This window comes from Ursus arctos, unplaced genomic scaffold (assembly GCF_023065955.2).
Source record: "Ursus arctos isolate Adak ecotype North America unplaced genomic scaffold, UrsArc2.0 scaffold_5, whole genome shotgun sequence".
NCBI lineage: Eukaryota > Metazoa > Chordata > Mammalia > Carnivora > Ursidae > Ursus > Ursus arctos.
Window position 1 is genome coordinate 62,872,399 of NW_026623067.1, and position 21,900 is coordinate 62,894,298.

Below are 21,900 nucleotides of genomic sequence, written 5' to 3' on the forward strand. Positions count from 1 at the left end.
TAAATAAATTTTTTTAAAAACCAAACCAAACAAAACCACTTGTTAACGAAGCAGAAAGACATGGATCGGATCACCCTATAAAATAATAGGGCTTAGCAGGGACAAAAATCAGTGTTAGTTGGTTATTATGAATTTATTTTTAATTTTTTCTTGTTTTACTTTATATATATATATTTTTTTTTTATTTTATTTTTTTTTTTAAGATTTTATTTATGTATTTGACAGAGAGACAGCCAGCGAGAAAGGGAACACAAGCAGGGGGAGTGGGAGAGGAAGAAGCAGGCTCATAGCAGAGGAGCCTGATGTGGGGCTCAATCCCAGAACGCCGGGATCACGCCCTGAGCCGAAGGCAGACCCTTAACCACTGTGCCACCCAGGTGCCCCAAGATTATCTATTCGTGTGTTTTATTAGAGTGTGTCTTTAAAGGAATTCATCCATTTCACCTAGTTTTTTGAATTTGTGGGCATAGAGATGTTCTTAGTATTCCTCTTAATGACCATGGGATCAGTAATGATGTCCCTTTTTCATTTCTGATATTAGTAATTTGTGTCTTTTTCTTTCTTAACCTTGGTAGAGGTTTATCAATTTTATTGATGTTTTCAAAGAACCAGAGTTTTTTGCTCCATTGATTTTTCTCTGTTGATTTTGGTTTTTCAGTTTCATTGATTTATACTCTAAATTTTCTTTTTTTCCTGCAGTCTTTGAATTTAATTTGCTCTTTTCTAAGGTAAAGGTTTAGATTATTGATTTTAGACTTTTGTAATGTATGCATTCAATGCTACAGATTTTCTTTGAGCACTTTTACTGCAACCCCAAAATTTCGCTAAGTTGTGTTTTCATTTTCATTTAGTTGAAAATATTTCAAAATTTCTCTTGACTTTTTCTTTGACCCATGCACTATTTAAAATTGTGTTGTTTAATCTCCCAAGGATTTTGGGGATTTCCAGCAATATTTCTGTTACTGATTTCTAGTTCAATTCCATTGTAGTCTAAGAGCATACTTTGTGTGATTTCTGTTCTTTTAAATTTATTATAATGTGTTTTAGGCCCAGAATGTGATCTGTCTTGGTGAATATTCCATGTGAGCTCAAAAAGAATATGTATTTTGCTGCAATTGGATGAATTATTTGATAGATGTCAATAATGTCCAGTTGATGGTGCTGTTGCTTTCAACTGTATCCTTACTGATTTTCTGCCTGTTGGATCCATCCATTACTGATAAGGGATCTTGATGTCTCCACCTGTCATAGTGGACTAACCCTTTTCTCCTTGTAGTTGTATCCGTTTTTAACTTGGGTATTTTGTTGGTATGTTTTTGGGCATATACACATTAAGGATTATTATGTCTTGGAGAATTAACTCTTGTAATTTTCTCTGATAATTTTCCTTGTTCTGAAGTCTGCTTTGTTTGAAATATAGCTACTGCAGCTTCCTTTTGATTAGTGTTAGCATGGTATGTCTTTACCACTTTAACCCATCTTTGTCTGTATTTAAAGTGAGTTTCTTTTGGACAGCGTAGTTGGATCTTGTTTTTATGTTCACCCAGACAGTCTCTTTTAATAGGTGTATTTCAGCCATTGATGTTTAAAGTGATAATTGATACAGTTGGAGTAATACCTACCATATCTGTTACTATTTTCTTTTGATTGCCCTGTTGCTTTTGTCCTTTTTTTGTTTTCCACTCTTTTGGCCTTCTGGTATTAATTGAGCATTTTATATTCTGGTTTTTCCCTCAGCATATCTGTGATACTTCTAAAACTTTTTTTAGCGGTTGCATTCGAGTTTGTGATAATACATTTGCAATACTAACCAAGCTTTCTTTCAAATAGTGCTGTTCTACTTTACATGTAGTACAAGTATCTTATAACAGGGTATTCCCAGGTTTTCCCTCCTGTCCTTGTAACCTTGCTGTCATTTATTTTATTAATCTGTAAGGTATAATCGCTGGATATATTGTGGCTCCTGTTTTGAGTAAACTATAATCTGTTAGATCCATTAAGAAGAATAATAGGAAAAGATGTTATTTTACTTTTATTAATTTCTTCTCTAATATTCTTCCTTTCTTTATCTAGATCCAAGTTTCTGACCTATACAATTTTCCTTCTTTCTGACAAACAGTGTTTTAGTATTTCTTGCAAGATAGGTCACCTCAGTTTATCTTTGCCTGAGGATCTCCTTTATTTCTCAATTTTGAAGGTAATTTCACTGAATACAGAGTTCTAGGTATATGAATTTTTAACTTTTTTTTAAGGTTTATTTTTTTTTTTTTTTGTAATCTCTACACCCAATATGGGACTTGAACTCACAACTCCAGGATCAAGAGAGGTATGCTCTTCTGACTGCGCCAACCAGGGACCGCTGAACTCTTAATTATTTCACTCTACTTCTCTTGTTTGCATGGTTTCTGAAGAGAAGTCTGATATAAATTTTTCCTACTGTTTTGTAGGTAGTTGTCCCATGCTTCTTGGATATTTTGTTCTTTCAAAAATTTTTTTGTTTTTGCATTTCAGTTTTGAAAGTTTCTACTGACATTTCTTCAAGCTCATTTGTTGGTTTGTTTTGTTGTTGTTGTTGTGTCCAGTCTAATAAACCCATTGAAGGCATTTTTCCATTTTAGTGGTTTTGACTTAGAACATTTCCTTTTGATTCTTAGTATTTCCAACTTTCTGCTTACGTTATATACATTTGTTCATGCATTTGTCTGCTTTTTCCATTAGATTCCTTAGCATATTTTTTAAAAGATTTGTGTATTTGAGAGAGAGTGTGTGTGTTTGTGTGTGTGTGTGTGTGTGTGTGTGTGTGTGTGTGTGAGAGAGAGAGAGAGAGAGAGAGAAGTAGGAGTGGGGGGAGTAGCAGAGGGACAGAACCTTCAAGCTGACTCCCCTGCTGAGCTTGGAGCTCGATATCACAACCCATGAGATCATGACCTGAACCAAAACCGAGAGTTGGTTGCTCAACCTACTGAGGCATCCAGGCACCCCAAGGTCACTTAGCATATTAATCGTAGTTTAAATTTCCAGTCTGATAATTCCCATATCCCTGCTCTACCTGAGTATGGTTCTGATGCTTGCTCTGACTCTTCAAACTGTGTTTTTAATATGCCCTGTAATTTTTTTTGGAAGCTGGACATGATGGTACTAATACTAAGCAAAAAGAGCTGAGATAAATATGCCTTTAAAAGTGAGGTTTTGTTTATCCACCTAGAGGAGATTTGACTGTGTTAACTCTAGGCAATCACTGTGGTGTCAGAGGCTAAGATTTCCTGTGTCTTTGGTTTTGTCTCCCATGGTGTTTTGGGTTTCCTTGGTTATTTCTTAAAATCTTGAAAAGCGAAGTTTTTTTCAGTTTCATTCTTTTATACAGGAGCTCTACTGATGCAACAGTAAGGAATTAAAGAAATAGGAATTGCTAATCGTAGACTTACGATTACTTTTTAATCTTTCAACCTCTTAGTGTGTCTGTTCCCTTGGGCTATTTTAGACACTGTAGTTTTTAGTTCTATAAAGTCTTTAAGGGATGCCTGAGTGGCTCGTTAGGTTAAACATCTGACTTTGGCTCAGGTCATGATCTCAGGGCCCTGGGATCAGGTGTGCCCACCCCGCTGTGCGCTCAGTGGGGATTCGGCTTGTCCCTTTGGTACTCCTTCTTCCCAACACCCCCCCCCCCAGCTTTTGCTCACTTGCTCTCTCTCAAAGAAATAAATAAAAATCTTAAAAAAAATTATTTCTCCTTTGAGATTTTGTTCTTCATGAGCAAATTGTGTCCATTAGCATTTTATAATAATTGCTTTAAAAATCTGTGCTAAATCGAGGGGCGCTTGGGTGGCTCATTCAGTTGAGAGTCTGTCTTTGGCTCAGGTGGTGATCCCAGGGTCCTGGGATCGAGCCCAGCATCGGGCTCTCTGCTCAGAGGAGAGCCGCTTCTCTTTCTCCCTCTGCTGCTCCCCCTGCTTATGTGCTCTCTCTCTCAGTCTGTCAAATAAATAAATGAAATCTTTTAAATTAAAATAAAATTTGCGCTAAATCGAAAGTATTTCATCTTACAGTTCTCCGTTTGATTGCCTTTTGAGCATTGTTTTGTTCTCCTATTTCTTTAGGTCTGCTAAATTTGGATTGTATTCTGGACACTATAAATGGTACCTTGCAGAGCCTCCATTGTGTGTTATATTCCTACAGAGAATGTTGATTTTTTTTTAAATAGATTTGTTTTAGCATATAGTTAATTGGTTCAACTGCAAACTGTACTCATCTTTCACAGAAGAGCAGTTAAAATACTGCATTTTTATCCTTGGCTTCTATGCCCATAGCCTGTCTTGTACTTAGTTCCGGTGATCAGCCTGAAATTTGAGTAGTTTGTTTGTTTATTTTAATTTTAATTTTAATTTTTTTTGTTGTTGTTGGAGAGAGAGCATGGAGGGGGAAGGAGCAGAGGGAGAGGCAGACTCCCTGTTGAGCACACAGCCCAGCTGGGGGCTTGGTCCCAGGACCCTGACAGCATGACCTGAGCTGAAGGTAGCTGCTTAAAACCAACTGAGCCACACAGGTGCCACTCGAGTAGAATTTATATATCAATTTGTGATTTCCTCCTTTGGCTTTCTCATTTTTAGCTTTCCCTCCCTTTTCTAGGTGATGTGGTTGTCTTGAACTCTCCTCTGATTCTTCAAGCACCAAGACTGTTTTAGCCAAACTTCTCTCCTCTGGCAACCACTGGGGCCTGTGCTCAGGCCAAATACCATGAATAAAAACTCACTTAGGGTCTTCCTGTCTTTGACGTATTGGTGCTCTTTCCAGTTTTTATTTACTTCTGGTCACTTTACATTGCCTTCAGGTAGTAGTGTCGTAATATTTTGCCCAAGGTTTATAATCATCATTAGGGGGAGAACTAGTCTAAGAGGAACTAATCAGCTGATACTGGATAGTGGAAATTCTCCATGTTAGCAGTGAAATTTGGAATTACGATAGCCTTAAAACAGAAGAACTAGTATTTATATATAGTACTTCTTTGTCATAAAAGCACTTTAAGGTAGATTATCTGATCCATCATGATTGTTAATGATATAGTAAGCAAAAGATTAATGTGAATGTTCTGCTACATTTAGTGCTAAGAATCTAGGCAGGAAGTGAATTTGGACTCTAAGTTGAGTATGATATGTATAGCACAATATGGTAACTAAAGCAAAAAGTTGGGGAGGAAGGGATGGAATGAAAAGCAGAATTTTGTGCCTTTGAGATGAGACTGTCACCAGGTAAACGGGCATCAAGGATAAATATATAAAATATTGTCTTGCCTACATGTTTCTTTAAATTTAGTGTAAGTTTCCTTGGATCCTTGGAAAAGGATTGCCTGTTCTCTCTGCCTTTTCTAAATTAGGTCACACAGTGTGCTACCGTCCCCCCAAGTCTCATTCTTTCTCATGGAGTCATTGTTTTACTGTATTACTTTTATTTTATAAAACTGGAAAAAAATAATTTTCATAACATCACAGTTTGTAATTTTTAAAAACTTAGTTTCTGTTTATTTACTACACTGTAAGCTTCATGAAGAGAACAGCTGTATGCCCAGCTCTTAGCCCAGTGCCTCACATGTGTTAGATGTCCATATTTGTTGAGGAATAAATGAAAACACACATACACATACACACATGCGTACCAAAGAGTGCAAGTAAGAGTTATAAAAATCTATTACAGTCAGTCTTGAACTGTTCAGTACAATTGAGGTTTTTATTAACCTAGATTTTGAGGGATGTGATAGGCGTGAGTTGAACGTTAATGTGGGAATATTCCAAACTGGGAGGAGGAGTGGAGTGGCAGGAAGATTTGGGAAGATTAGTAAAATAATATTGGTAAGAGTTGGGGGCGCCTGGGTGGCTCAGTCATTGAGCGTCTGCCTTTGGCTCAGGGCATGATCCCGAAATCCTGGGATCGAGCCCCGCATTAGGCTCCTCCGCTGGGAGCCTGCTTCTTCCTCTCCCACTCCCCCTGCTTGTGATCCCTCTCTCGCTGGTTGTCTCTCTCTCTGTCAAATAAATAAATAAAATCTTTAAAAAAGCATATTAATATTGGTAAGAGTTGATAACTACTTTGTATATTAGCAGTGAAAAAATTTTTTTATAAATATAGAGAAAGCTACAAGAAACGAGGGAAAATATTTTTAAGGGCTTAGGTGTAAGCAGATAGATAGTATGAAGTCCCAGAAAATATACAGAACAGGAATAATATGATGAGAGCAGTTTGAAAAGGATGATTCAGGCAGGTCTTGAGTAGTAAGACATCTCAGCATGGAGATGAGTGATGAAAAGCCTTCAGTGCTTTTCATTCCTTCTGTGTTTTAGTATTCTAATAGCCCAAGAAGATAAGGGAGGAAGTTAAAAGGAAGTATTTTTAAGCTGTTATAATCAGATTCTTTGCAATAAAACTTTCTTCTTATTCCACAGCTCTTGGATAAGCACAAGAATACAGAAAGCATGGTCGAGCTTCTGGACTTGTATCAGATGGAGGATGAAGCCTATAGCAGCCTTGCAGAAGCCACAACTGAACTATATCAGTATTTACTACAGCCATTCCGAGACATGAGAGAACTTGCCATGCTACGGAGACAGCAGATCAAGGTTTTTTTTGTTTTGTTTTGTTTTTTGTTTTGTTTTAACCTACATAGGTCCCTTTCTGTTTCATAGTTCTCAGCCTGGCTGGCCATAGAGGAGCTTTTTAAAAATGAGATACCTGATCCTTTCTCTCCACAGATTCTATTTTGGTCAATTCAGATTACATAGAGCCTAAGCACCTCATTTTAGAGTATCTCAAAGGTGATTCTGTTGAGTAGCCAGGGATGAGAAGCCTAGAAAGTAAAGTTGTAGATGCATTGAGAAATCCCCATCTTCCCCCTTGTTCTGTGCTTTTCTTCTCTATTCCTTCTGTTTAATGTTTTGTGGCCTTAGACTTCTTTACCAGAAGTTTTGGGAACATTTTTTCTGGGAAGGCCTTATTTTGAAAGTTATAAGAGGGGTGCCTAGGTCATGATCCTAAGGTCCTGGGACTGAGCCCCACATGGGGCTCCCTACTCAGCGGAAAACCCGCTTCTCCCTCTCCCCCTGCCTGCCGCTCTCCCTGCTGTGCGTGCGCTCTCTCTCTCTTTCTGTCAATAAATAAAGAAATTCTTAAGTAAAAAAAAAAAGTTATAAGGATTTAATGTTAGAGCTTTAAAAAAAATTTTTTTAAGTTTTATTTATTTTAGAGTGGGGAAGGGGCAGAGGGAGAGGGAGAGAGACTCTTAATTAAGCACGTTCCATGCTGAGGGTGTAGCCCAACGCAGGGGTCCGTCCTAGGACCCTGAGATCGTGAGCCGAAACCAAGACTTGGCGGCTTAACCTAGGTACCCGTTAGAGCTTTAAAATCTATGATATTTAATTTTCATGGGTAAAGTGTGTGTTTTTTGAGGCAAATGTTCTGACGTTTTTCTTTTCGTGGTGTTCTTTTAGTTACTGTTTTTCTGTGTCTTGGTGGGAAATGACAGAGATTCAACCTTAGGTGTGTAAAATTTTATCCTGAACCTTTGGCAAGATACCAAGGGATGAAGCTAAAGCTGTATTTATAGAGAAATTTATAGTTATTAGAGAAGAAGAAAGTTCTAAAATCAGTCATCCAAGCTTTCACTTTAAGAAGCTAGAAAAAGAGAGGTTAAACCCAAAAAATTAAGAGTGGGGTCAGTGAAAAAAGAAAGAATAGATTTAAGAAGAGATCAGTGAAACCAAAACCTGGTTGTTTGGGTGGTGGGGGTGGGGACTCAATGTATTTTGTAAACCTAGCTGAATTGATTTTTTATTTATTTATTTATTTATTTTTTAAGATTTTATTTCTTTATTTGACAGAGATAGAGACAGCCAGCGAGAGAGGGAACACAAGGAGGGGGAGTGGGAGAGGAAGAAGCAGGCTCATAGCAGAAGAGCCTGATGTGGGGCTTGATCCCAGAATGCTGGGATCACACCCTGAGCCGAAGGCAGACGCTTAACCGCTGTGCCACCCAGGCGCCCTTGATTTTTTTTTTTTTTTTTAAAGAAGCAGCAACATATCTGTTAGGACTGAAAGTACTAATATAACTGCAGATTCTATAAATGTTAATAAAAATATGAATAAATTGGTACCAATAAATTGTACAATTTAGATGAAATGGATACATTTTTTAGAAAAAGTACAAATTATCAAAGTAGATTCAAGGAGAAACAGAAGAACATAGGGAAGAACATAGGGAGCCTTATATTAACAAAGTTGAGTTCATAATTTAAAACCTTCCTACAAAGAAATCTACAGGTCCAGAACACATCATTGTGTTTACGAAACATGTAAAGGATTTACGAAACATGTAAAGGATTTACGAAACATGTAAAGAAGAAATAATGCCAGTTCTACACAAACTCAGAAAACAAAGGAGAGAATACTTCCCAACTCATTTTTTAGGCCAGCATTATTCTGATATCAAAATCAAACGACATTACAGAAAAAAAAAAAGAACTAGATGATCCTCATGAATGTAGATGCAGTAATCCTTAACATGATTTTAAAAAATAGGATCTAGGAGGGGTGCTTGGGTGACTCAGTCATTGAGCATCTGCCTTCAGCTCAGGTCATGATCCCAGGGTCCTGGGATCGAGCCCCGCATTGAGCTCCCTGCCTGGCGGAGAGTCTGCTTCTCCTTCTCCCTCTGCCCCCTCCCCCTGTGCTCACTCTCCCTCTCTCTCAAATAAATAAATAAAATCTTTAAAAAAAATAGGATCTAGTAATCTATAAAAATTATGATACAATATGTGTATGATTAGGGCTACTCTCAAATGCAAAGTTGTTTTAACATTCAGAAATGAAATCAGTGTAATTTACCATATTAGACTAAAGGGAAAAAATCAGTATATTTCTATGGGTGCAGAAAAGCATTTAACAAAATTCAGTATCCATTCATGGTAAAAACCCAGCACACTAGGAGGAAAGGGGAATTTCCTCGTCCTGATAAAGGGTGTATATGGAAAAGCCTACCTAACGTCATATTTGATGGTGAATGGCTAAATTCTTTGCCCCTGTGATTGGGAATGAGACAAGATCATTTACTGTCACCGCTTTAATTCAGTATTTTTCTGGAGTTCATAGCCAGAAAAAATAAAAGGCATATAAATTGGAAGGACAGAATAAAGCTATCTGAACTTTACAGATCACGTAATCATGTATATAAAATATCCTAAGGGATTTTTTTTTTTTTTTTAAGATTCCATTTATCTGTTTGACAGAGAGAACACAAGCAGGGGGAGCAGCAGAGGGAGAGGGAGTAGCAGGCTCCCCACTGACCAGGGAGCCTGATGTGGGGCTGGATCCCAGGACCCCAGGATTATGACCTGAGCCAAAGGTAGACGCTTAACCAACTGAACCACCCAGGTGCCCCTATCTAAGGGATCTTTTAAAAACCTGCTGAAAATAATACGTAAGTTTAGTTACAAGGTTGTTAAAAATTCAGTTGCATTTTCTATCTTTTAGAAATGAAAATGAAAATTACACAAACTTTAAAATACCATTATAAGCGTCTCTAAACATGAACTGTTTAGAAATAAATTTTGCAAAATATATGAAAGTTCTGTATACCGAAAATTATAAAACTTTGCTGAGAGACATTAAGTGTACCATAAGAAATGGGGAGATCATCTTAATAGTTTGGAAGACTAAGTAATGTTTAGAAGTTAGTTTTCAATTGATGTGTAGATTCAAATTAACATTCTAGTCGTTTTTTTTCCCTCCAGAAACTGACAGGTGAATTATAAATTTTTAAGGAAAGGCAAAGGACGGCTTTAACAATTTTGAAAAAGGTAAAATTGGAGGAATTGTTACCTGACTTCAACTTACTAAAAAACTAGAGCAATTTGTACTGTTGGCCTAAGATAGACTTGTAAATCAACAGAATAGAATAGAATCCAGAAATAGATGCATGGTTATATAGTAAGTTTTTCACGAAGGCGACAGAGCAGTTCAGTGGGAGAAAGAGTAATCTTTCCAAGAAATGGTACCAGAACAACTGCATACCCACATTTTAAAAAATGGATCTCAGTCCCTATACCATATATAAAAATTAACTTGAAATCCATCTTATCCCTAAACAGAATCTCATGTTCTAAAACATAAAAGAGGGACGCACCTGGGTGGCTCAGTAGGTGAAGCGTCCAACTTTTGATTTTGACTCAGGTCATGATCTCAGGTTTGTGAGATTGAGCCCTGCCTTGGCTCCATGCTGGGTATGGAGTCTGCTTAAGATCTTTCCCTCTCCCCCTCTCCCTGCTACCACTCCCCCAGTTCGCTCTTTAAAAAAAAAAAAAAAAGACTTAAATAAGAAAAGAGAAAGTTTTCACAATTTGGGGAAAGAAAAGGTAAAGGCTTTTTAGACAGGATGCAGAAAACTTGAGCCATAAACTTTAAAGATTTTTTTGATAAATTGGACTTCACCAAAATTGAACAGTTACTTTTAGAAAGATCGTTAAGAAAAAGAGAAGGCAAGCCCACAGACTGGAAGAAAATATTTGTAATACATCTGACAAAGGAGCTGTATAGCTCAGTAAGACAACCAAAAAATTTAAAAATTGGCTAAATATTTTAAAGACACTTAAAGAAATGGCTAATGAGCACACACAGAGAAGCTTTAAATTGTCATCATGGAAATTCAAATTAAAACCATAATGAGATACACACCCACTAGAGTGAATATAATTTAAAATTCTGGCACTTGGGCGCCTGGGTAGCTCAGTTGGTTAAGTATCTGCCTTTGGCTCATGTTGTGATCCTGCAGTCCTGGGATCGAGCACCACATCGGGCTCCCTGCTTAGTGGGGCTCGATCCCACCCCCCACCTGTGCTCTCTCTCAGTCAAATGAATAAATAAAATCTTGAAAAAAAAATTGTGGCACTCCCAAGGACTGGTGAGGATATAGAGTAATTGGAATTCTCAGGTATTCCCAGCAATATTTTATAATGGTGTAACCACTTTGGTAAACAGTTTGGCTGTTTCTTAAGGAGTTAGATATATGTATACCTTACCGCTCAGCTGTTCAAATCCTGGTTATTTATAAAAGAGAAATGAAAACATCTGCTCATAAGACTGATACACTAATACTCATGCCACCTTTCTTCACAGTAGCCCCTAGCTGGAACAGCCCAAATAACCATCAACGGGTGAATGGATAAGCAAAATGTTGTATTTTCATATTACAGAATAAATTCTCAGCAATACAAAGGAATTTACCCTTGATAGACACAACAACATGGATAAATCTGAAATCTTGCTAAGTCACAGAAGCCAAATACAAAAGGGTATATTCATGTGTGAAGGGATGGATGGCATGAGGAATCTTCTGGAGGTGATAGAAATGTTTTGATTGTAGTGGTTGTTGCTTGGGTGTCTACAGCTATTAAAACTCATCAAATTGAGCACTTTTAATGGATTAATTTGTATGTAAATTAAACCTTAAAATAGTTTACAAAATATAGGCAACAGACAGTGTAAATTGTATGAATCCATTTATGTGAAATTCTGGAGATGATGGTTCTGATCTGTATTGACAGAAAGCTTAGCACTTCTTGCCTGCGTTTGGACAATGGAGATTGAGAGGGAGCAGGTGTAACAGAAACCTTTGGGTGATTGATAGGCTCTAAATTTTGATTATAGTGGTTTTTACATGAATATATAAACTTGTCAAAATTCATCAAAATTTGTACTTAATGTCGGGAACATTCTGTTGTATGTAAATTATAACTTAAAGGTGTTTTTTTTTTAAAGGAAAAAATAGCATGTAAAAGTTGATACAGAGGCACACAAACTGGAGTGATCAACACTGCCTAAAGAAATGGAAAAAGAGGGATTATCGAGCGCTTCACCATTTAAAGAATAACAATTCAGTAGGAAGTGGGTACATATGTCTGCATTGGAGATTGGAATAGAGAATACTGCAGGTGCAGATAAAAACAGGAATGGTATGGTGAATAGGCATGTGCTTGTGTTTTTAATCAAAATGAATTATTGAATAAATTACCAAATCTTCACTCCTACCCGGCACCATTGGTTGATGCCAGTAAATGGCATGGCTGGGATTGAAACACATGTCTGTTTGACTGCAAAGCTTGCTGTTTTAGTTAGGATGTAAATTGTTTGGTATGTCTCAGGTCTAAGTATTTATAGGAAAGGAGAGGAAAGGTGGTCAGGGGCTAGAACACTATAGCATTTTGTGGAGTTTGACCTGTACTCTAGATTCTTTAGAAAGAACTTAATTTCCAGTGCTTTCATTAACCTAGATATTAAAGCATGATAGAAAAGAAGATAAAAAAGAAGTTAACTTGGTACTCTGAATGTATATTTATATTTGTATTATATATTACATTTATAAAATATATTTAATACATCTTGATTTTATAAAATATGTATGTATTAACATTTTATGATAATATAGTTACTATATATTTTATGTTAAATATACTTTAGTATGGTCTTAATTATATTTATGTAAATGGTAATTTTTAAAAATTTATTTTGTATTCTTAAAAGCATCCTTTAGTACTTATAGAAGGCCTTTGATCATAAAACCCCACCACTTTACTAATTGTTGTCTCAAAGCAGAAAGTAATATTTGGCTCTGTCTGCTAGTTCCATGCCTCACTTAAGTATCTGGTTCTTCTTCTTCTTTTTTTTTTTTTTTTTTTTTTTCTTTTCTTTTCTTTATTTATTTGAGAGAGTGAGCGTGAGCAGAGAGAGGGACAATGGGAGAGAGAGAAGCAGACTCCCTGCTGAGCAGGAAGCCCAATGTGGGGCTTGACCTCAGAATCACCACCTGAGCCACAGGCAGACACTTAATCAACTGAGCCACCCAGGCACCCATATAAATGGTAATTGATAAAGGTTTTTCACTAATCCTCTGCCTCGTCTCTAAGCATTCAGGAGCTCCTCTACTGAGAATTTTTGGCCTAAAAGTCATTCTGAGGCATGCACCCCTTGATGGAGCTACCAGACTTTATGTCTAATACTTTGGTTCTCAAAAACGTAACCCCCAGACTAGTAGCATCAGTATCACCTGGAACCTTGTTACAAATACAGATTCCAGGTCTTACCTCAGATCTCTACTGAAACTCGAGGGAGAGGGGCTCAGCAGTCTTCCAGATGATTATGATATATACTTAAGTTTAAAGCACAAGTTTAAAAGAACTTGAAACCACTAAGGGCTGAAACACACTCAATTCAAAGTTAACAATCTCTCTGGGCCTCAGTTTTAGCATCCGCAGAGTGAAATTCAAAGTAGATGATTCTATCTAGATTTTTAAATCCAGCATATTAATGAATCACGGTTAGTTACTGAGTTGGCCCACTGATTTGTCTTTGTGTATTTGCTAAAAGCGCTTCAGACACATTGGCCAGCTTTTAGTACTTGCTGAAAGAAATAAACTAGAATCTAGAAGGCTTCCTCGGCTCTTTTCTCCCCTTTGTGGCCAGGTACCTCAGTTTGCCAGTTGTCTCCTCGTTGTATCTTAAATGTGCTCTTCACCCTTCCTTTCCCCCAGGACCAAGCAAATATGTAGGTATCATTGTGTGAGATAGAAGGTATACGCTCACCAGCCCCTATTCCAACAGACAAATTAGAAAAGGGCCTTCTTTTGGGCAGTTGCAGCAGTATACATGGCTTGGCAAAAGGTGGGCTGGTTTTCAGTCTCCACTCTGGCCCCTTGGTGGGGCACTTTTGTGCCAGGTGGTTTTTACACTGTTCAATTACTATATACTATTGCATGCCAACTGTGAACTATATTACTGCCATCATTATACATTAAGGTATTTATCTCTTACCTGAGCTATTTTTTCTTTGGTTTCCTTGCCTTTAGGTTTCTCTCACCATTTTTTAAGATTTATTTATTTTTAGAGAATGTGCACAAGAGCGGTGGGGAGGGGCAGAAGGAGAGAATCTCAAGCAGACTGCTCCTGTGTATGGAGCCTGATGCGGGGCTTGATTTCCTGAAATCAAGAGTCAGATGGCCAACCCAGTGAGCCACCCAGGCACCCCAGATTTCTCTCATATTTTAAAAAAAATTATCATTTCACACTTTTTCTTGAGAATATTGATTTACTCTAAACACAAAAATGCATGAGTAGATACTTCCAAATCTGATGGTGTCATTTTGTTAGTCACCTTCAGGTGACTCCTGGGCCTGGAAAATTTGCATTAAAGGCACTACTGCATCAGTATATGTACAAATTTATCTTGGCATCTCTTTCACATGAGAATTGGAGATTTTGTTTTGTTGTATTTTTCTCTTCTTCACCCACTAACCCAACAGTAGATAGGAATACTACAAGTTTCTCATATAAAACCCAGTATCCAAGGAAGTGATGTACTTCATAATAAGTAATTGATGCCAAGAAATTTGTATTTATAAATTAGTCTCACTATAGCTGCCTAAACTGACACATACTTTTTTCCATTTTAAAAACAGGCACTGTTTTCTTTCTAGCCCTGAAATTGAAAACAGAGATGTCATTGTTTTTAAGCACATGATCCAGCTGACCAAAGCTGTACATTTTCAGACTTGCCAAGTTAGGAAAAGAACTTAGTATCCTGGTTTAATGTCTTAGGTACAGTAAACTATAGTACCATTTTTTTAAAAAGTTAGCTGCAGTATTAACTACTGAGTGTCAGAAGTCATTTAAACGTCATTTAAAAAGCATAGAGAGCATGTTGTGTTGTGTATATTTGAATATACCTGTACAGTGAAGGTAATACCAGATAATCCAACAACAAAGTTCAAGTTAACCTTCAAATAATTACCAGCAGATTTTTAAAATTATTTCTTTTTAAAAACCCATAATGTAAGTTTCTTCACTTCTGTACAGTGTTTAGCCATCCCAGTGAAAAAGGATTTCTGTTTAATCATCTTCGTTAAGATTTTTGAATTTTGAACACTGCTTGTTCTGTTTCTTAAATTTAGATGCCATAGTCGTGTCTGCAGGAGTTTGATTGGAAAAGTAAACCAGTTATTTCAGCGGGGTGGAATTTAATACAAAGAATTGTTAACTTGGCATTAAGTTGTCAAGATAGTTACAAAAGCAACTAAGATATCAGAACTAACAATTGTAAAAACAGCCAGCACTCCTGAGATTGGTGGCACACAGGAAAGAGATGGTAATTATTAATGCTTTAGTGTGGAGGATGGACTGTGTGTAGAGCTGGAGTCTAGGGAAGGCAGCATAGCTCGTCAAGGGCTGCTATGTCTCAGCTCAAAGGAGAGACCCAGATTTCTGGGCAGGCTCGTGTTGGTTCCTCTTGGGGGGAGGGTGGGCAGAAAGTGAGGCTAGTTCTGTTAAGGCTGACAAACTGCAAACTGGATTCTGTGAACTGCTTCAGGAAGGAACTGCGGATGCTGGGATGAAGAAGTGAATCTGATGATACTATAGGAACAGGAAAACAGGAAAGTCAAGTGATACACATAGGAAGAAGCAAATCTCTTCTCCCTGCCCCAACCCTTTCTATTGGCAAAGCCTAAACAAGGTTCACAGAGCCCCAACTCTAGCATCACAAGGCATAAGGATGAACTTGGGAATTGATGGACAAGAATTTACATATATTGTTAGACTTTAAAAGTTTGGGAAAAAACCCTAGTAACCTAGCTTATGGTTTTAGCTACAATATATCAAGTCCTTGAAAGGGTATATAGAGTTTAATCATGTCATTGAAAAGAAGTTCTGTCATAACATGCTGAGCAAGCATTTAAAATTTGGCTGCAGTGTTAAATTTACTAAATCTTGGAGTGCATGGGTGACTCAGTCGGTTAAGTGTCTGCCTTTGGCTCAGGTCATGATCCTGGGGTCCTGGGATCAAGTCCCACATTGGGCTGCCTGCTCCATGGAAGCCTGCTTCTCCCTCGGCCTCTCTCTCTCTGTCTTTTCATGAATAAATAAATAAAATCTTTTTAAAAAATTAAAATTAAAAAAAATAAAAATAAATTTACTAAATCTTTGGTCCACACTTGTGAATATTAGTCTTGTACCTTTTAACTTGAGTGTTTAAAAATCAGAGGTAATCACAACAAAACACAAACCTTGATGGTTTTGTTAGATAGCAAACAAGTCTTCTGAGACCTTCTATCTGAGCTGAAGTCTAAATATACCACTTATTGCTAAGAGTCCCGCAGTGACTTCTTGGTGCCTCTCAAAGTAAGTATAATTTCAGTCTGACATTTTAAGGCCTCCTAATAGTGACCACAATCTCCTTTTCTAGTCTTATCTCCCGTTGCTTTTATCTGTTTTACCTAAACTCCAGCCATGGTGGACTATTCTCTGTCTCTAAACACACTGAATTTAGCTGCCTCTAGGCTGGCTAGCCTTTTGCTCAGGTTAATTCTTACCTCCAGCAAGCCTTTTGGGTGGTTCTCTTTCCCCACATACCATATGTATCTGTCAAAATCATACCCTTCCTTTAGAGCCCTCTGCAGTTTTGAACCTCAGTAAAGTATATCATCATCTAAACAGCTAAATGAGCTCTCTTCCTGCCAAATGTTTCATTTACCTTAAGGGTCTTAAAATACCTTTATTCTTTTTACACAGAGACATCCTTTACCATTTATAATACCTGGATAAAACTCTACTTGTTCTCCCCCCCCCCCAAAGGTTTTATTTATTTACTTGAGAGAGAGAGAGAGAGAGAGAGAGCATGGGGCGGCGAGCAGCAGAGGGAGAAGCAGACTCCCCGCTGAGCAGGGAGTCCAACACAGGCTCAATCCCAGATCCCTGAGATCATGACTTGAGCCGAAGGCAGACAGTACACTGATTGAACCACCCAGGCGCCCCGAAATTCTAGTTCTTTAGGAATTTACTTACTCATCATTCCCGTTGGAAATTTTCTTCCCAGACTCGGTACTGCAACCTCCATAGCTGGTGCTCCCCGTAGTATCTTAGGAATACTCTCTACCTTAATATATTTTTTACACTATTGTAATTCTTTATTTTGGTGTCTGTGTCTTCCACTAGGCTGATTATCTGTCTATGCCTACTGCCTAGTACGGTACTGATGCTGAAAAAATACTATAATATGTTATTATTTTGAGTGAATAATTGAATGTTAAGTGATTGTGTCAAAGCTCTCTCACTTAATATGTAGCACAGCCAGGTCTCCTAATTTGAAGACCGATTTCTGCAGCACAGATATGTTTGCTTACCCCACCCTCCAGTTAGATTGTAAGTTTCTTAGGAGGAGAATGTGTGTCTTATGTTACATCCCCTAAAGCACCAGTACAATGGGCACTTTATTCAAATTATATAATTGAATGATTCCAAATATTAGCCATGGTAAAGTCTAAAAGGGAGAAAAAAGCAACCATATCCAGTAGCATCGTGTAATTTTCACTCCTACAGTATGTGACTGAAGATACACTAATTGTCTTCTGAGAATTAAAAAATTCCAGTCTTGGGTGAGTAGGGAATCTGATATCAAGATTCTGAGCTTCTCCTACTGACTTAATTGTCCTTACTTGGCACTATTTTTGTAGTCCTAGAAATGGAACTCACATAATTCTGTTTTTCAACTATTAAGGAAGACATTTAGGTTCTGATCATATCTCCACTTCCCCTCCCTCCCACACACTAGAAAAAACAGTAAGTCTCATAATTTTGCCTCTTGCTTGTCTTCCTATATGGAAACAGGAGCTCATTGTTTGCTTGACTAGAAACAGGAAACCTCTGGGATAATGTCTCTTCATCTTGTCTGGTTGGTATGGTTTGTGAACCAAAGAAGAGATAAAGCATTTTTTTGGTTCATGATTATAAAAGCAATACATATACAATAAAGAAGATTTGGAAAGTACAGATTTCATATGCTAAGAAAAATAACCACCCATAATCTAACAAAAGGTGACCTCAGTAATACATTCTATATATTTTCTCCTTTTTTCTGGACATTGTATAGTTGAAATTATGTCTATGGTTTGATCTGTCTTTACTTAATATTATAACATAATTATTTTCCTTTGTTACTAGAAACTTCGTAAGCATTATTTTTGCACAGAATTGTATTTTATAGGTGTGTCATCTGTAACATTCTCTATTAGTAGATATTTGTGACACATTTTTTTCTTTTATTTCAAACAGCATTGTAGTGAACATCTTCAGTTATTATTCTTTGAAGGTATTTTCTTAAATAGGTAAGAAAATAGGTACTTAAGGAAATACCTTTAAAGAGTATGGTATCATAAAAGAATGCCAGAAAAGTTTTTCATCAATTTATACTTCTACCAGCAGTATATGCGTTTGTGCCTGTTCACCATGACCACAATAACTCTGGTTACTTTTTAAAAAAAATATTAACTTTTGAGTTTTTCTAAATGGTTTGTCATCCTAGTATCTAAAAAATAGTTATTTTGTGTCTTCTCTCCTCCATTCTTCTGTACCAACCTTTTCTTATCTGGACTTTCTTTTTCACAGGGGAAAATGGAGATCATCGAAGAGAAATTCCCCTCATCCTTCTACCAAATCCAAAACTTGACTTTCTTTAAGCCCATGGAAGAACTTTCCCTACAGTTACCAAGAGCAAATTCCCTACACCAGTACTCTGAATCCTGTTCCTTCCCATGTTCTTCTTATGGACCTTTCTACTATAATTAGCCCCATTTTCCCCTGGCATCTCTATGTTTTCCCTTTGCTAGATACTTCTTACCACTTCTCAGCCTGTTCCATGATCTCCCATTAAAATAAAACAAAAAGCAAAGAGCCTATCCTTAAGCTTTGTCCTATCCTAGCACCATCCTCCTTCCTCTATTCCCTCAGATCTCTCAAAAGATTTATACACATGTCTACATCTCTCTCCTCTCATTAAAAACAGGCACAGAGTGAATTTTTAATTCACTTATTCATTTAGGAAATATTTTAGATTGCCTGTTTCATGCCAGGCAGTATGCTAGTGAGAAGCAGAAAAATGAAAACCAAAAGAAAACAACAAACCACACACTCAAAAAAAAGCCTTCTGTATTCTCTGCCCTCATAGAACTTTGAAAGGGGGAAGCAGTTAATAGTTAAAGCTTGCAAAATCTTATAAAGTATGATTATGGTAAGTGCTATGAAGGAAAGTTACATGTGTTGCACTGAAGAGGTTATAATGGGAAGTCTGGGAAGACTTCCATGAACTAGATATTGAACTGAGATCTGAAGATGTCATGAGAATTAATAGGGCAAAGGAAATTTGCTTATACTCTGGAAGTACGTTGTCACTAAGTTCAGTGATCTTAGTGCTGTTAGATCTGTGGGTACTAGGTGTCCTTCTACTTGATCCCTAAGTAATGTTGGACAGGGTCAGTTTCTCCTCCTTTGAATTGAATCTTGCTCCTTATATGATTCCACATTTGCCTGGTGTCCCCACTTCCTCTGGCTTTGTTTCTGTAGACTGTTGACCCAGCTTCTCAGTCAGAATTCCTTAGTGTTCAATCATGAGCCTTTTTCTCATGACTTCCTTAGATAACCTCATTCACTCTGATGGCTATAAATGTCATCTCTTCGTCAAGGTTATGTAATTTTATATCTCTAGCCATGACCTTTGCAAAGTCAAACTTAACGTATATAAAAGGAAGTCCTTGATCCTCGCCCCTTTGAAACCAGACACTCCTTCACTGTTTACTTTTTGAGGAAATGGCAGTTCTGTATACACTTTTTTTTTAAGTAATCTCTCCCAATGTGGAGCTCGAACTTCCAACCCTGAGATGGTGAGTCTTCTCTCCACCAAATGAGCCAGGCAGGCACCCCCAGATTTTTTTTCTAGTCATTTTTTTTTTTAATTTTTAAAGATTTTTATTAGAGAGTGTGTGTGCACACACGAGCAGGTAGAGGGGGAGAGGGAAAAGCAGACTCCCTGTGTGGGGCTCGATCCCAGGACCTTCAGATCATGACCTGAGCCGAAGTCAGACACTTAACCTACTGAGCAACCCAGGTGCCCCTTGAGTCATTCTTGATCCCTCTTTGTGCCTTGCTATTGTCCGTTCGTAACACTGCTTATTATAAATTGCTCATTGTGTGCTCTTGCATATTTTCCCCATCTATCTGGAAGCCTCTTCATTTGCTTAAGGAGCAGTATATTGTTTTTTCAAGATTAAAACCAAATGTTATCTTCCTCTAGGTTACATTTCCTGGCGATTAAGATTTTATTTTGGGTTCAGGCTGTTCTTTTAATTTGTTATTTATCATTTAGAGAATACAGCCTGTATTTCTACTTCTGAAATTTGTTTTACAACTTTTTTGGTGGCTCATGATAGCTGATTAGTTTTTTAGAAATATGCCAGGGGTGGGTTAATACCTTTCTCTGTGTTTTTTTCATCATCCTAATAAGATGTTAACTTCTCATTTAATTTTTTAGGTGGTCTTTTCTCACTATATGATAAAGCAGGATGGAGTGCAAAAAAGTTCCATTGCTAGTCTTGCCCAATTTCACCTTTCTTCCATGTTAAACATACCTGTGTAATGTTTTTATATACTTTTACATTAATACGGTCACTTCTGTGAATTTAATTTAGCGTTGACCTGGTACATCCCTGTCCATCATTCAATTTTCAGCTCTCCTTTGTCCTTTTATTTTATTTTTAACTCTTGCAAATAATAGTTAATTTTTGTCTGTTACTTTTGTCTAGAGATCTCTAGTAGATGGATGGGCTGATTTTTATAAATTATTAGTCTTTAAAATCTGAGTTTTCAATTATTTTATTTATGTCAGTTATAAAATAAGTATTTTAGGGGCACAAATACTACTTAACCTGAAAATAGAAGTATCATAAAGGAGGAAATATATTTCTTATTATCTCAGCACCCAAAAATAACATCTCTACATTTTGCTGCATGTCCTCTGTTTATATATGGAGGAGGGGAAGGGTGAAAAAGAAGATAGAGAAAGATGAATGGGGAACAAATTTCTGTGTCAGATGTCTTTAACGTTATTGTTAATTTACTTGTTTTTTTAAATTAATAGCTTGTACTCTAGAGCAAGAGAAAACAAGTGTTCTTTGTTTTAGCACAAGGCGCTATGCCTGCCTGATAACTAAACATTCAGTAAATGTTTAAGAATGAAGAAAGAAAGAAAGAAAGAAAGAAAGAAAGAAAGAAAGAAAGAAAGAAAAGAAAGAAATGGGCTTCTTAATTTTTCTTTTTTTCTCTCTAAAGATTTCCATGGAGAATGATTATCTGGGTCCCCGAAGAATTGAAAGTCTACAAAAAGAAGATGCTGATTGGCAGCGAAAAGCTCACATGGCTGTGCTGTCTATTCAAGATCTTACTGTCAAATATTTTGAAATAACAGCGAAAGCACAAAAAGGTGAGTTTCCTAGTAAAGTTTTCCTTGTTAGATATTTTTGAAAATGAGTGGTTTAAATTTTTTCATGTTTACAGGAGTTCTGTAGAATAATGTATAAAGACTACTCATAGTCCTAGTAGTTAAAAAGGATCACTATTAGCCAGTTACAGTACATCCTTTCAGTCTTTTCTGGGCATGTGTTTACATGTGTTTTTTACCTTTAAAAAATAGTAATTGGGTGTTAGTGTAGCATAATTCAGTTCTGACACTAACCTGTTATAGACCCCACAGCTTAAAGGCACAGTTCGCAATGAGATTGCTCACATTTAAGATACTACTTGGAAATTTAGAGGGTCCCCAGGCCTTCTGCACTTCTCACCAACTCATGACAAATTTGGGGGTTCACACAGCCTTTTTAGGTTTGATCATTTGCTACAATGACTCACAGAACTCAGGAAAGTACATACTTAGGATTATGGTTTTAGATGATAAAAATCAGGACAAGCCAAATGAAGACATTCATAGGGCAAGGTCTCTGAAGGGCCATTCCTTCCAACTTCCTTTCATAGGTGACCACGGAAATCCTT

At 37.1% G+C, this 21,900-nt stretch overlaps 1 protein-coding gene across 1 annotated transcript in view; it reads left to right on the plus strand.

Moving 5' to 3' along the window:
* The window catches only part of JMY (junction mediating and regulatory protein, p53 cofactor), a 91,528-nt gene that overhangs the window by 23,794 nt on the left and 45,834 nt on the right, over positions 1-21,900 (plus strand). Inside the window, exons 2-3 of the mRNA XM_026498732.4 lie at positions 6,435-6,608; positions 21,184-21,334. Of these exons, the coding sequence (XP_026354517.1) occupies positions 6,435-6,608; positions 21,184-21,334 (325 nt within the window). The remainder of the gene's footprint in view (positions 1-6,434; positions 6,609-21,183; positions 21,335-21,900) is intronic.